We start from the raw sequence: 13,472 nt of genomic DNA on the forward strand, positions 1-13,472 counted from the left end.
CTATTTGGTTATGTGTTTATATTCCTTGAGCCAAGAATAAAAAATTCTGTCACTTTCATTCTAGGCTCTCCTGTCTGGCTATTTTTAAAAGTTACTGCTCACAAAATTAAACTTGCAAAATCTGTCTGTAGACTGTATTCTCAGAAATAACCTGCTTTGAGGAATATTTTTGCTGTGTTTTTTAAAAAAACCACCAAACCCACTTGGATCCAGCAGCAGTGGGAGTCATTCGAAGAGAAGTCAAACCTAGGACTTACAATATGCTGCTTATCTGAGGGTTGGTTGGTTTGTTTTTCTTCCTCTTTTGTCAAAGTTTGGGGAGTTGTTGTTTGGCAATAACTTCTTGTGCTTAGTGACTACACCAAGAGTTGAAATTGAATATTAATTTCACTCCTGTGATAGTGCTAGGGAGAGTTCTTCCATAATTGTAATTTTACTCTGCGTGTATGAAAGCTGAATGATTATTTAGACTGAAAACCAACGATGGCGCTAATAGAATTCAATTACAAATTTACATTTGTTTCTTAATTAGCTGAAACGTCACAGTTAACAAACCGTCACAAAATAAGCAAAAAGTCCTCCTTCCTCATATCTCCTCTGCTGCTTTTTGAGAGGCTTGCTTACAGCCAACTGCTGAACCTGTTCACTGCCCTTAAACTGACTGTGGAATGGAACCTGATTTGCATTGAAAATGGGGATTATCTGCTTATTTATTTTCGAGTGTACCCATGAAAATGTTACCTCTCATTTTGAGAGATGCAGAAGTAAATGTTTGTAGAGTTTTGTGTTCTCCTGCTGAAGTGACACTTACTGGCCTGTCTTTGGTTTACAGATTTTGCACAACTTTTCTTCCAACCATGATAGATGTCCTGGGATGAGTGATACAAGTATGTTGTTCGTACCAGAGACAGTAAATGCTGAAGATGACATCAAAGATTTTGGTATGCATTGATACTTTACTACTGAGTATACTGTGAAGCAAGACTGAGGGTAAAGTTACGTTGTATGTCTTGAGCTGATCCTATGGCTTACGTCCTCTGCCAACTGTGTGCTCGCACATCCTGAACTGATTCAGATTTGTAAACCAAATCTGGCCATTAAAAAGGGAATCAGTTTCTGTTGAGTCAGTGAATTAAATCAGGTTATCATGCTACTGGATGACAACCAGATTAGTACTGGTGTAAGTGAAGGCATGAGACTGTATGGGAGAGCTGAGAGAGAAAAATGGTACAGGCTCAAGGGGGAGCAAGACTGCTATTTCTGGCTGTTGAATAGGGTTAGCTTTATCATGAAGTTTCACCCCAGTACTCATTATTCTGTGGTGAGCTTGTTTTTGAATTTTGCTGTATCCTTTCTTCATTTACTTCACCTATTAGTAGTTCAAAACATGACAAACCCCTTAGGAAAATGTAATGTTATCCTTTTTTTAATGAATGCAGAAAATGCTCAGCCAAGGGAAAAATGTTTTCATTCTATATTCTCAGACCATGTTAGTGAACCAGTGAAAACATACACTTCAGTGTGAGCTTTTTGATTTTTGTTGAGAAATGATGGCAGAAGGGAAGAACATTAACAGAAATTTATTCAGCATGCATGGGTGTAAAAGGGTGCTGTAGAGACTGACACAGGCTAGACAGCTGATGTCTCCTTATCTGAATTGAATGGACTGCCCCAAAAATACTGTTTGGTGGCACATGTGAGAACTGTGAAAGAATCTGCTTAGAATTTGATGAGGTTGGCTGAGATTACTAGGGTTAGCAAGCGTGGTTGCTTGCAGAGAGATATATACTGCTGGTTTTGGATTGTAGGTTCAAACATGGTGAGAAAAAAAAATGGGAGTTGGTATAAACATATTCAAGCAATCTGTAGTCTGTAACATGCTTATAGAAATGAAAGACAAATTGATATCCTGTGCTGTGTTCCAAAATGGCTTATTACATCCCATACTACAGCAGAGAAGGCTAGTTAAAACACAGTGTCTGAGTAAAAGTCAGAAGAAACATGGTTTTTTGAAGTACAAAATGTTTGCCAATGTCTGTCTTCCCCCACCCCCCCACCCCCCCCCCTTCCCCTTTTGGTAATAGTTGCATTTGAAGATGCAGTGTGACAAGCAGGATAGCTCAAACCTCCACATTTGTAGCTTTCAAATGTTGGTTTTCTCTGGAATAGTGTCATATGATTGTGAAAGACAATCAGGTTTATTAGGTATACGTTTTGTTTCAGTCAAAGAAAATAAGAGAGATCATAATATCGATTTGAATACCTACATGATTTTAAGGATATAATGAGATTATTTATATTGTATCAGTTGTGTCCTTAAGAGCAGTGAGACTGAATATATGCACTCAGTCCAAAGTACAAGAACTACCAAATATTTCAAAGATTGTTTTTTTGCTGGATTTTTTTGATTTTTACTTGTAATAATTTGGGGGAAGAGGAAAACATTTTAAACTTTACATTTGGTGTAACCATGGACTGCAAGATACACAATATCATGTATTAACACTTTGGAATTTGCATATAGTCATTAAGCACATTCATTTATAACCCAACCATTCATTCCTAAGGTTCATGTCCCTAGTTTAAGTTAAGTCTAAGGCTGGTCACTGTAACGCTGAGCTTTAGACATCTGGCCCTTGTAGCAGAATTGAAGCTTTACTGTAGGTATGGATTCAGAGTTAAGATTCTTCAAATATATAATAATCAGCATGTTGACTGGGAAGCTATTTAGTTGAGAAATTAAAGGGAAACATGGAATTCTGTAACGTTTTACGTACCCTGGCCTGTTTCCCAAAACTTCTTATTTAAACTCTTTAATTCAAAAAACAAAACCATCTTTCATTCCCTTTATAGCCCTGATGAGAGTAAATGGTCTGTCTTTAACCTCAGTGTCAAGAACTGTTCATGATGTAGGAGGAGTAGGTTCAATACCCTCTGCTAATAAGGATTCAAACCTGAAATGGGACCGTGTATCCTAACAGTCAGTCAATATATGACAATTTCTTTGATATGAAAAAGCCTTAAAAAGTACTTTCAAAATAAAACCTAGCTATCTTTTTGAATTTGAAATACTTTGATAGGTAGGCCTAGTTTCATGCATTTGAGAGGGCAATATTTTTATTTGGTATGTATAAGCTTTTAAGGCTGCCGACGAAGTAGAATTTAGTTTTTTTCCCACTGCATATTATTTCTCTACGCAAACAAAAAATTCTCATTATTTTTCTAATATTTGTGCCAATCATTTGGAACTTGTTAAAAGTTTCCTCATCAATTAAAATAAAATAATTTTCCGAATCCTTCTAGACATTATACTATTCTATATCAAAGCAAAAGATAGTTTAATAGAATCATCCTTAAATAAGTTTCCTTAGCTGTCAGTTATGACAAAAATAGGCAGCTTCGTAAGGTGTTTGGTGCCTACCATCTGGTATAAATTTTGGAGGAAAAATCTAGACATTTATATTCTAAAATTTCCTGCTTATTCTCCTGTCTGTAGAAAAAAACCCCAAACTTCTTCTGAGGCAATGAGGTTTCATCTTGGAAACCTGTTTAATCACCCCAGTCCTCAGGAGACCTCCTGTCTCTAACAGCTGCTGTTGGAGAGTAAGCTTCTTTAAAGACATGTAGATTTATCTTTCCAAACTCACTCCTGAGTAAAGGTAATTGCCATGAAATTGAAAGCTGTATTTTCTGATAAAAATTCGATGCTCTTCCAAAGTTATTTCCTAAGACTTAATTTTTTTTCTTTTCCTCTCCCCAACTTCTCTAAACTGTTTAGAGTCAGAGATGTTAGATGTCTTGTTTGGTGAGATGAATAGCTTTGAGGATACGTTCAACGTGCCTGCGAAGTCCAGTGGAGCTCTTCTGCTGATGCCACATGCTCTGGATGCGGTAGAGAAATGTGAAATAAACACAGATCAAGCACAAGGAAAGGGGGATGTTCCTTCCTGGCAGCCTATTGGAAGAAAAACTGACATTTCACAGGAAGTGAAAACAACGAGCTGGACTGAAAAAAGCCACTCTACTGAAATGAAGGGTTCTTTACTCCAAAACACAGATGAACCTACAGGGCATGGTAAAGATAGCTGTTTAATAGAATGTGAAAAGGAATTGGAGTCACTTAGGATCGTGGGAGATATGCAAGATTATAGGACACACAAGCCCTCTGAGAACGAGAAGCCTTTGAAAGAAGACCTGCAATCTTCGTCGAGCCAGTGGTCTCAACTGAACTTATCCGATCTTGATGTAACTCACTTGGAAATGTCTGTATGTAGCTCTCCACCCTCGGACTTGCTTAGAGAGAAAAATTTAGAAAAGAAGTCAGTACTAGTGAGCAAGGATGATGCTGTGGAAGCATCTTTACTGAATACTTCGGGCTTGATAAAAGCACAAAAGCTGTTGAGTGTCAATTTGTCAGAAAAGCACTATGAAGTGAAAAATTCTGAAAACAACCCAACATCAGAAATAACTCCAGTAAAGTCTGTATCTCTGAGTGTTCGAGATCCAAAGTTAGTAAAAGGTTGTGTAGCTGAGAAGGTTTCCAAAATGAGCTTCTTGAACTGTAATTCTTTTTTAATTGAAAGTACAAATGTCACAGAGTATTCTGTAGTCTACAATGGCAGCTTTTCCAAGCATTTAAAAGCAACCTCTAAATCTGTCGTAACGGATGTTCTGTCTCACCCACTTGTATGTAGTGCTACATCTCCGGATAATTTCAGTGACTTAAATTTAACAAACAGGGAAAATACCCTTACAAAGTCCAGCTTTAAAAGCCTGAATACATTATCCAGCTTCAGAAAGAGATCAAAGAGATTTATTTATACGATAAATAATACTTTATTGTATCAAGAAGAAAAAATACAGAAAGGACTAACATCTGAATCACCTACTCATCATGTATGGCCACATTTGGAATCTGATTCGTGTGAACTTAAAGGCTGTCGTGTGGCCAGTGTTGAAGAGCAAGGTACATTATTAGGCTTTTCGTAATTTGTGGAGCATTCTGTATTGATTCATTAAGAAGCTTTTATGTAAATGTTTCAGATAAAATAATGTAAAATCTTGTGTTCGTGGCAAAGTAGCTCTGCAACTAGGAATCAAGATACGGAATTGGTCTGTTATAATGAAGTGACAGAACAGCATTATTTTCAAATAGTGTCGTGCTAACGTATTGGTTTAGTCTTGGATTAGTTTCTGGAATAGAAACTTCCTCCTTGAACCATTATTCTAATTGACAAGCTTAATTATCTTTGTCAATGCTGTTTAGATGGCCACAGTGTCAAGGGACATCCGGTCTGAGTTGATAACTTCTAAGAGACCATAAAGAGTGGCAAAGCTGTATTATTATTTTCCTAAATTGAGGGGATTTAAGACTGTATATCTGTTTCTTCCAGAAGCACAAAATATGTTCAAAAACCAAATTATATAGTGAAAGCAAGCACATGTTCCTATTTTATTTGTTGTTCTTGCCAGAAGAATTACATAATATTGGGAACTGACCTACTTCTCTTCAAAGTATGAAACATCCTTATGTTGAGACGCAAGGAATGGAAGCCTATCTCTTCAAATTTCATTACAACTAAAAATTGATTTTTTTTATTTTATTATTTTTACCTGATAGTGTGAACTGTGGGCTACTCACTTATTTCTGGCTATTAGAACATGATTAGACTAAACAGATCTCCAATCTTGTCCAGGCATTTACGTTTGAAAACAAAAGTGTTATTTATGGTACCAGTGTTAAGCACATGTAGAAATGATCTTATGGGCCAAAACTTATGAAAATCTGAATTTGCATTTGTTTGAATAAATAACTACTTTATTAACATGGTTTTTTTTCTGTAATGTCTTCTCTTGTAGACTGGTTGTTTCTTGCTGAGGGAAAGCATTTGCAATCGACTATCAAGGAAAATAATTTCAGCACTTGTACTTTAAAAATGGATATAATGGGTAACTCGTCTGGTAATTCCTTCAAAGATAGGCTGAAGCAACAAGACCCGAGAGTCTTGGAGGAAAACGCAAGAGAGGATCACCCTGCTACATCAATAAAATGCTTAGAAGTATCTAATACACAGAAAGAAGACACAACAGATTCTTTAAATAGTGAAATAATTTCAAATATAAAACGTAGAGTTCTAACTTCAGCGTGTCTCATGGCAAGAAAGCGTTCCAGATTGCTCCCTAAAGGCCATTGCTTAGAGAAAGGCACAGAAGGCAAGTATATGAGTGCTGATGTGAACGATGGAGCTACTGTACCTCAGAGCCTTAAAGAGCCACTTGCGTGGCCTTCTCCTAGGGATAATGGCCGCTTGATTGATATGCACCCCGACGCCACGGCTTTGACAAACGGCAGCTTCAATGATACTTTGAGTCAGATCAACTTTGGCATAAGTGGAGGCAGTAGTGATTTTTGCAATAAAATACCAGCTGATAAAAGGCACGCTACAGACCAGTGGTCAGTTGTTGACTGTAGAGAGGTACTTGGACCTTTGGGAATAGACTGCTCAGAAGATGGTAGTACTGGATTAAAACAAGGGGACAAAACAGATGCAGCTGCCTTTTCAGAAGTTGTAACTGAAAATCAAGAGCCAAAGTCAGTTGAAAACAATGAAAGCCCTCAAGCAGCTGCTAGCAATAATGTAGCTGGAGAGACTGCTGAAGATTGTATAGATGACAATTCTTTAAATGAAGTAATTTCTGAAGAAGGTAAACAAGTAGCACCTCTGTATTCCAGCACAAAGTCAAAGGAGAACCTAAAGTATAAAGGGAAATCATCAGGAAATCTTAACACATGCAGTTTGAACCTGGGCTTTGGTGGCTTTCAGACAGCTTCCAATAAGCAGATTAAATTCTCTGAAGTTAGTATAGCAAAAGGCAGAATGCTGTTCAAAGATATTGAGAATGAATACTCTGAAGCCTCTTCCACGGAAAGAGTCAGAAGTTTTTCAAATCAACTTAAAAAGGAGAATAATTTTTTCTCAGATTCAGAAAGCAAGTTGGGCAGTAATTTATCTGATTCTTTAGAGTCACAGACAGGTTTTCTTGAGCCCAGGCATTCTCAGTCTATTCCACATAAAGTGGGCTTGTGTAAAAGCTTTCCTAGAAGTCAACAGTCCTTGCAAGAAGCAAATCAAACTTTGACAGCCAGTCAAGAAGCTGAAATTGCTGAACTTTCTAGTATCCTGGAAGAAACAGGTAGTCAGTTTGAATTTACACAGTTTAGAAAGCACAGTAACATGGTACAAAGTCATGTCTTTCAACAGTTTGGAACAACACATGGAACAACAAATGTGGAAAAGACTTCTGAAAATCCAGTAAAAAATGACAGGTGTTGTACTAGGCAGGAAAACATAAATGAAGACTCTAAAATGGTGGAATACAAAGAAGAAAATGCAGTGGCTTTCCATAAAAATGACAAAAAGCTTACTTTTACTAACTTAGACACACATGCTGATGGGAGCTTTCCAGTACCTAAACAGGACAGCTTTTCTAATTATGGAGGCTTTATTTCAGCTGGAGGTAAAAAGATAAATATTTCTAAGGAGTCTTTGACCAGATCTGCAGAGCTTTTCAGGGACTTGGATGATGATAACTATTTGTTTAAATCTTGTGAAACTAGTACTAGATGTCACAATTCAAATGGGCATATGTCCTCTAATGGTAATTTTGTCAGATGCTTGACAAAAGAAAACAAAGGAAAAACGGTTTGTGTTTCAGATTTCAAAAGCAGAGGTGCCATTTCCCACCATGCGCAGAAAAAAAATGTGGACAATATTAGCACACAGTTCAAGGAAGATATGGAAAATAGAACAAAAATATCAATAAATGATAATGAAAATGTTGATTTCAGTAGTACTAACGCTATCGTCAACAGTCTAACATCCATTAAAAAACGTAACCAGAATCATAAAGCTTCCAAACAGTTCTTGAATCAAGGAGATTGCCAAGTTGAAGGTAGCTTGCAGGAGGACTCATCAGATGTAACATGTCTGGGAGATGCTACGAAAACTGCAGAAGAATGCAGTTTATCAGATGAAATGGAAAACCTGTCTCCTAATCAGAAGGGAGAAGACAGAAAGGAAAATGAACGCTTGTCACAAGATTTTCGAACTCCAGCCAGTGGCGATATATCCATTTCTGATGCAGCTTTGGATCATTCTCTGCACTTGCTGAATGTACAATGTGGAGAAAGAGATGTAAATGTTCTGGAGAACTCTGATAAGCAAAAGACAAATCATAAAAATATGGAAGGAGAAGCCACCACCCAGGATATAAACCTGTTCATGAATGAAAGGAGAATAAAAACAGGTTCTCACCATCATCATCAAATACCTTTCGAGCAAGAAGTGGATGTTGAAAAAAATGAAGTGAAAGGGAGTTATCTGACTGCTTTTCATACTGCTAGTGGCAAGAAAATAACAATTGCTGATGGATTTTTGGCTAAAGCTGAACGGTTTTTTGCAGAAAATGTTGATGAAGGAAAGGAACAAAATGGCAGTTTTGAGAACCCCATAAAGAAAAGGAAATGTGGTAAAAACTGTTTCAAAGATTGTAATTTATATAGTGAAAGCATTGCTCAATGTGATCCAGAAAAGCTTAATTTTAATAAAAAGATTGTTCCTGAAGTACCTGGAGATCAATTTAAGGCAGTTGAGAGCAGTCCCATTAAACACGCTGTGATTCGTGATACTGTTAAAGCAGATACATTTGTTAATCCAGGTGAGGATTGTGGAAGAAGTTTGGTAACTTCATATATGTATAAAAAAGCTGATGTCAGACCTGGAAAGTCAGGACTGGAATCCCTTCCCGGACAGGAGAGCGATGCTTTAAGTAGAACTCGTTTGTCTGAAGATGGAAAACTGTTGGCAGTGAAAGAGATGGAATACTCGCCAGAAAAGACGGATGATGGTTTTCCTGTGCACTCTGCTGCAACTCTGCATTCAATGAAGGTATCAAATGACCTTGAAGATAATTCTGTGCCTGGAGATACAGAAAATACTTTATTTGTTGGGGATAGTAGCAACAAATCTAATCAATCCCTGCCCTTAACTTCAAAAAGTAGCTGCGCTTATTTGAACTGTAACAGTAAGGAATTTGACTTAGAACATTTAAATGAACCTTGTGCTGGTACAAACTGCTTCACAGACACCATAGTTAATGCCTGCCAAAACCAGTCACTAGACAGTCTTCCTAAAGGTGAAACTAATTTAACTGCGTTAAAAGAAACAACACCTAATGTTGAAAATCAAAAGGGTGATCTGAAACAAATTGTGTTTAGTACAGCAAAAGGTAAAGCAGTTTCTGTTTCGGAAAGTGCATTAGCAAGAGTCAGACAAATGTTTCAAGAAGACTACAGTGAATCTGTAAAATATGAAATGGAGACAAACTCAAGAATTAATCAAACAGAAATTGCTGGAAATTCATCTTCCGTCATTCATGCTGAGTGTCCTAATTCTGCTAAGTATTTTAATGCTGCAAGAAGTGAAGAGCTTAATTCAGCCACATCCCATTTTATTGAAGTAAATGCAAGAGCTAGTGAAAATGGTCACCAAGATACGGACATGTTTGCAGATGCAAAGTCTGTTTCAAATTCTCAGAGGCGATGGTTTGAACAGAATATTAAGCTTTTAGGGCACTTGCCTGGTCCAGATAAGCAGATAAAGCAGGCAGATTCTTCTGCAAGCAATCTGGGATTTTTTAGTACAGCAAGTGGTAAGCCTGTACAGCTATCGGAAGAGTCACTCAGGAAAGCTCGACAGCTCTTTTCAGAAATGGAAGGTAATAATAATACGTCGCATGAACAAGAAGCATTTTCAGTTGAGGAAGCTGTTGAAAAGTCTGAAACGCCCACTGAAGTAGTTCCTAGGAAAATGTGGACAGCGTTACCAAAAGGGGAAGAAAATGCCAGCACTGAATTGATTTCAGAGCCTGCCTTTGGGTTCAGCACTGCAAGTGGAAAGCAGGTAACAGTCTCTAAAAATGCCTATCAAAAAGCAAAGGCAATTTTAAAAGAATCTGATGACTTTTTGAGCAGTGGGCTTTGCAAAACAGATCAACTGTATTCAACTAAAGACAGTGGTCAACATGTAAAATCTTTAACTGATGGAGTGATCTCAGAATCCAAAATTGAAAAAAGCTGCAATGAAGACTTTGACTTAAAAACCACCTACCTTGAGGAAATGACGTCTTTTCCAAGCACTCACCACGTCAAAATGCCTGAGTACGTACCACATAGTAAGAAAAACAAGCAGTTAACATCATTCAAAAATAGCTTTCAGCAAGAGAAGACTAAGGCTTTTGGAAAAGGGCAGCTGAATCTGGGGATGAATACAGAGCCTGCAGCTGTTTCATGCAGTGCTACTGCTAAAGCAGAAATGAGTCTTCTCCAAACTCCAAAATATTACCTGGAAGTGGAGGCTGTAGAAAGTGCAAGAGCTTTTATGGAAGACGATTTTTCTGATTCTGCACAGTCCTCCAGTGGCAGACTGGATAAAAACTTTCCGAATAAGACCTTTGGGAAGAGGCACTTTGAAGAAAACTCGCTCGGTAGGTCTTTGTCTTATATATGTTCAACTCCGTACTTCTGCACAGTGGGTTGTTTGAGGGGTTTTTGCATGTCACATTGATTTTTAGGTCATACAGAAGTTGAAGTTGTTTCTCTAGGTGTCAATGACAAAAATTCTTGTTGCTGCAGGCAATAGTTGATCCACTCTTCCCAGCCTTAAATGCACAGTGCAAGCTGAATTTGTGATTGGTAATTTTGAAAGTGTGCGGGTTTTACTGTTTTATTGTAAAGTTGCAGAAGGAAGCCACTGCCTCTTTTCTCTCTGAGCAGGCTTCCTTCTTTTTTTTTTTTCTGCACAGATCTACTGTTTTTTCATTGAAAGACAAGTAGTAGTACTTCCATTATCGCCTTGTTTTGCTCTGTAGTTGAGGACAAGGTTTCACTTGTATTGAGATTGCTAATCACATGAAAAATAGTTGTTAGTCTAAAAGTGCAGTTTCTTACCACCTGAAACTGATCTGTCTCGGGGATGAAGCGTTGGTACTGAATGCTTGCACAGTCACCCAGGCCTGCTCAGGGACCTGTGCTAGCTGAAAACTGTTTATGGAAGGGCAGATTGCAACAGTGTCACTGCCCAGCTGCACAAGTGCAGGTCGGGCAGGCAGGTGTGGCAGAGCTTGGGTAGGTGTGAAAAGGCAGATAGGGCGCTCTCAGTCCAACCTGAAACAGCTGTGCCACATCCTTAGTTACAGCATCTGAAAAAGATGTTAAACATTTTTTTTTTAGAATTCTGGAGGGACTCTGATTACTGAAAGTACAAAAAAAAAGATGCAGGTGAGCTGTGCTGCTGAAGCCTGCTGTGGTGCACTTCCTGAGGCAGGCTGCCTCGAGTATGTTTGATAACTTAAGGTTCACAAATTTTGATTTATGTGGGACAGACCTACTGAGCACGGAAGATTCTGCAACCAAGTTAATTGGTAATGAAATATACAGTCATTCTGTACGGAAGAAACTTTTGCAAATTGTAGTGAAGTAGCTCTGTGTTCAAAAAGGCTGTTTGATACAGACGTGTGATCTGAAAACTTGCCACTTCTGCTTGCTCTGACTTCTTGAATGTTTTATTTAGAGTAAGTTATACAGCATTGGTAAGAAACTGAACTTAAAAGGAACACCTGTGTTTTTTTATCCTAGGAGAACCTCCAATTAAAAGACAGCTACTGCTTGAATTTAACAGAGCAAATAATCCCCCCAGATCGCTAGAAGCTTTGAAAAGCACCCCTGAAGGTAATTTTAGTCTTCTTGTGTTCTAAGCAGTAATCTGATGCTGGTTGTTATCTTTAGAATTCTTTTAATTTCCAATAAACTAACATAATAAGGTTGCTTAACTGCTTCTTTTATGAATATAGTCCTGGAAATTCAGGGAAGCTGCTATGGTGGTAATGTCTCTGCTGACTTGAAATCACATGGTTAATAGTATGTCTTACTGTGTAAAATCTAAATGTGCTACAATGTACTACTTCTGCAACAACTCTGGTTTAATTTCCAGCTCAGTAGGAATTAATTCAGTTTCTCACAATCCTAAATCTCACAAATTCTAGTGTAAGAATATATTTTCATAGAACCATAGAATGGTTTGGGTTGGAAGGGACCTTAAAGACAGTCTAGTCCAAACCCCCTGCCATGGGCAGGGACACCTTCCACCAGACCAGGTTGCTCAAAGCCCCATCCAGCCTGGCCTTGAACACTGCCAGGGAGGGGGCAGCCGCAGCTTCTCTGGGCAACCTGTGCCAGTGTCTCACCACCCTCACAGTGAAGAATTTCCTCCTAATATCTGATCTAAATCTCCCCTCTTTCAGTTTGAAACCGCTACCCCTCGTCCTGTCACTGCACTCCCTGATCAAGAGTTCCTCCCCACCTTTCCTGTAGGCCCCCTTTAAGTACTGGAAGGCCACTGTAAGGTCTCCCCGGAGCCTTCTCTTCTCCAGGCTGAACAACCCCAACTCTCTCAGCCTGCCCTCACAGGGGAGGTGCTCCAGCCCCCTGAGCATCTTCGTGGCCCTCCTCTGGACCCGCTCGAGCAGGTCCATGTCTGTCGTATGCTGAGGACTCCAGAGCTGGATGCAGCACTGCAGGTGGGGTCTCACCAGAGCAAAGCTAGAGGGGCAGAATCACCTCCCTTGACCTGCTGGCCATGCTGCTTTTGATGCAGTCCAGGATACAATTGGCTTTCTGGGCTGCGAGTGCCCATTGCTGGCTCACAGTCGGGTTTTCATCCACCAGCATCTCCAAATCCTTTTCTGCAGGGCTACCCTTGATCCACTCATCGCCCAGCCTGTATTTCATTGATCTGTACTTTCTCAATTAAAACCTGTTATCTACAGGAAAATGAGAAGGTACTGGTAATTTCATCGTGTAATGATTTCTGAAGAATATACTTACTGATAGGTGTCGACATTACAGATGCTTTTAATATTTTAAGCCAGTAATATAGAGGCTCATGAAAGTGAAACCAAGTTTTTAAAATTCAAGTTATGCTTTATGTGAAGCTAGTTAGTGATTAGGGTATTAGGATAATGTGATTTTTTGGCTACGGCTTTTGGTTATAGAGTAAGCCATGTTCTTTTAGGAACTTGTTCTTTCCAAGCACTGCATGCTCTCACCTAGAATTCAGTGGCAGGAGTCATCAAATCTATTGACTTAACCAGTATATTTGTTCCTGAATTTGTCCTAAATCTGTTCTAAGCATAAACCCCATGGTTTAAAGAGTTTTAAATGGAATTTGTAAGTTCCTGCCAGTGAATAATTGTATACCCTTCATATGTAAATATTAACCTACCCTGTATCAGGATCTGAACAGTGTTATTCTTTGGTGGAACAACTGAAAACAGTTCTCATCTCCAGTACAGCCTTGCCTCTGACTTCTACAACATTTGGCATCTGGTGTATGTGACTTCTCATGGGACAACGT

General features: G+C 38.7%; 1 protein-coding gene across 1 annotated transcript in view; it reads left to right on the top strand.

Moving 5' to 3' along the window:
- The first annotated feature begins 3,778 nt into the window (after positions 1 to 3,778).
- BRCA2 (BRCA2 DNA repair associated) overlaps positions 3,779 to 13,472 on the top strand; it is a 29,594-nt gene continuing 19,900 nt past the window's right edge. The window contains exons 1-3 of the mRNA XM_086476354.1: positions 3,779 to 4,966; positions 5,860 to 10,545; positions 11,696 to 11,788. Coding sequence (XP_086332480.1) covers positions 3,787 to 4,966; positions 5,860 to 10,545; positions 11,696 to 11,788 — 5,959 coding nt within the window. The 5' untranslated portion in view covers positions 3,779 to 3,786. The remainder of the gene's footprint in view (positions 4,967 to 5,859; positions 10,546 to 11,695; positions 11,789 to 13,472) is intronic.

The sequence above is a fragment of the Leptosomus discolor genome, chromosome 1 (genome assembly GCF_034619465.1).
Source record: "Leptosomus discolor isolate bLepDis1 chromosome 1, bLepDis1.hap2, whole genome shotgun sequence".
NCBI classification, from domain to species: Eukaryota; Metazoa; Chordata; class Aves; order Leptosomiformes; family Leptosomidae; genus Leptosomus; species Leptosomus discolor.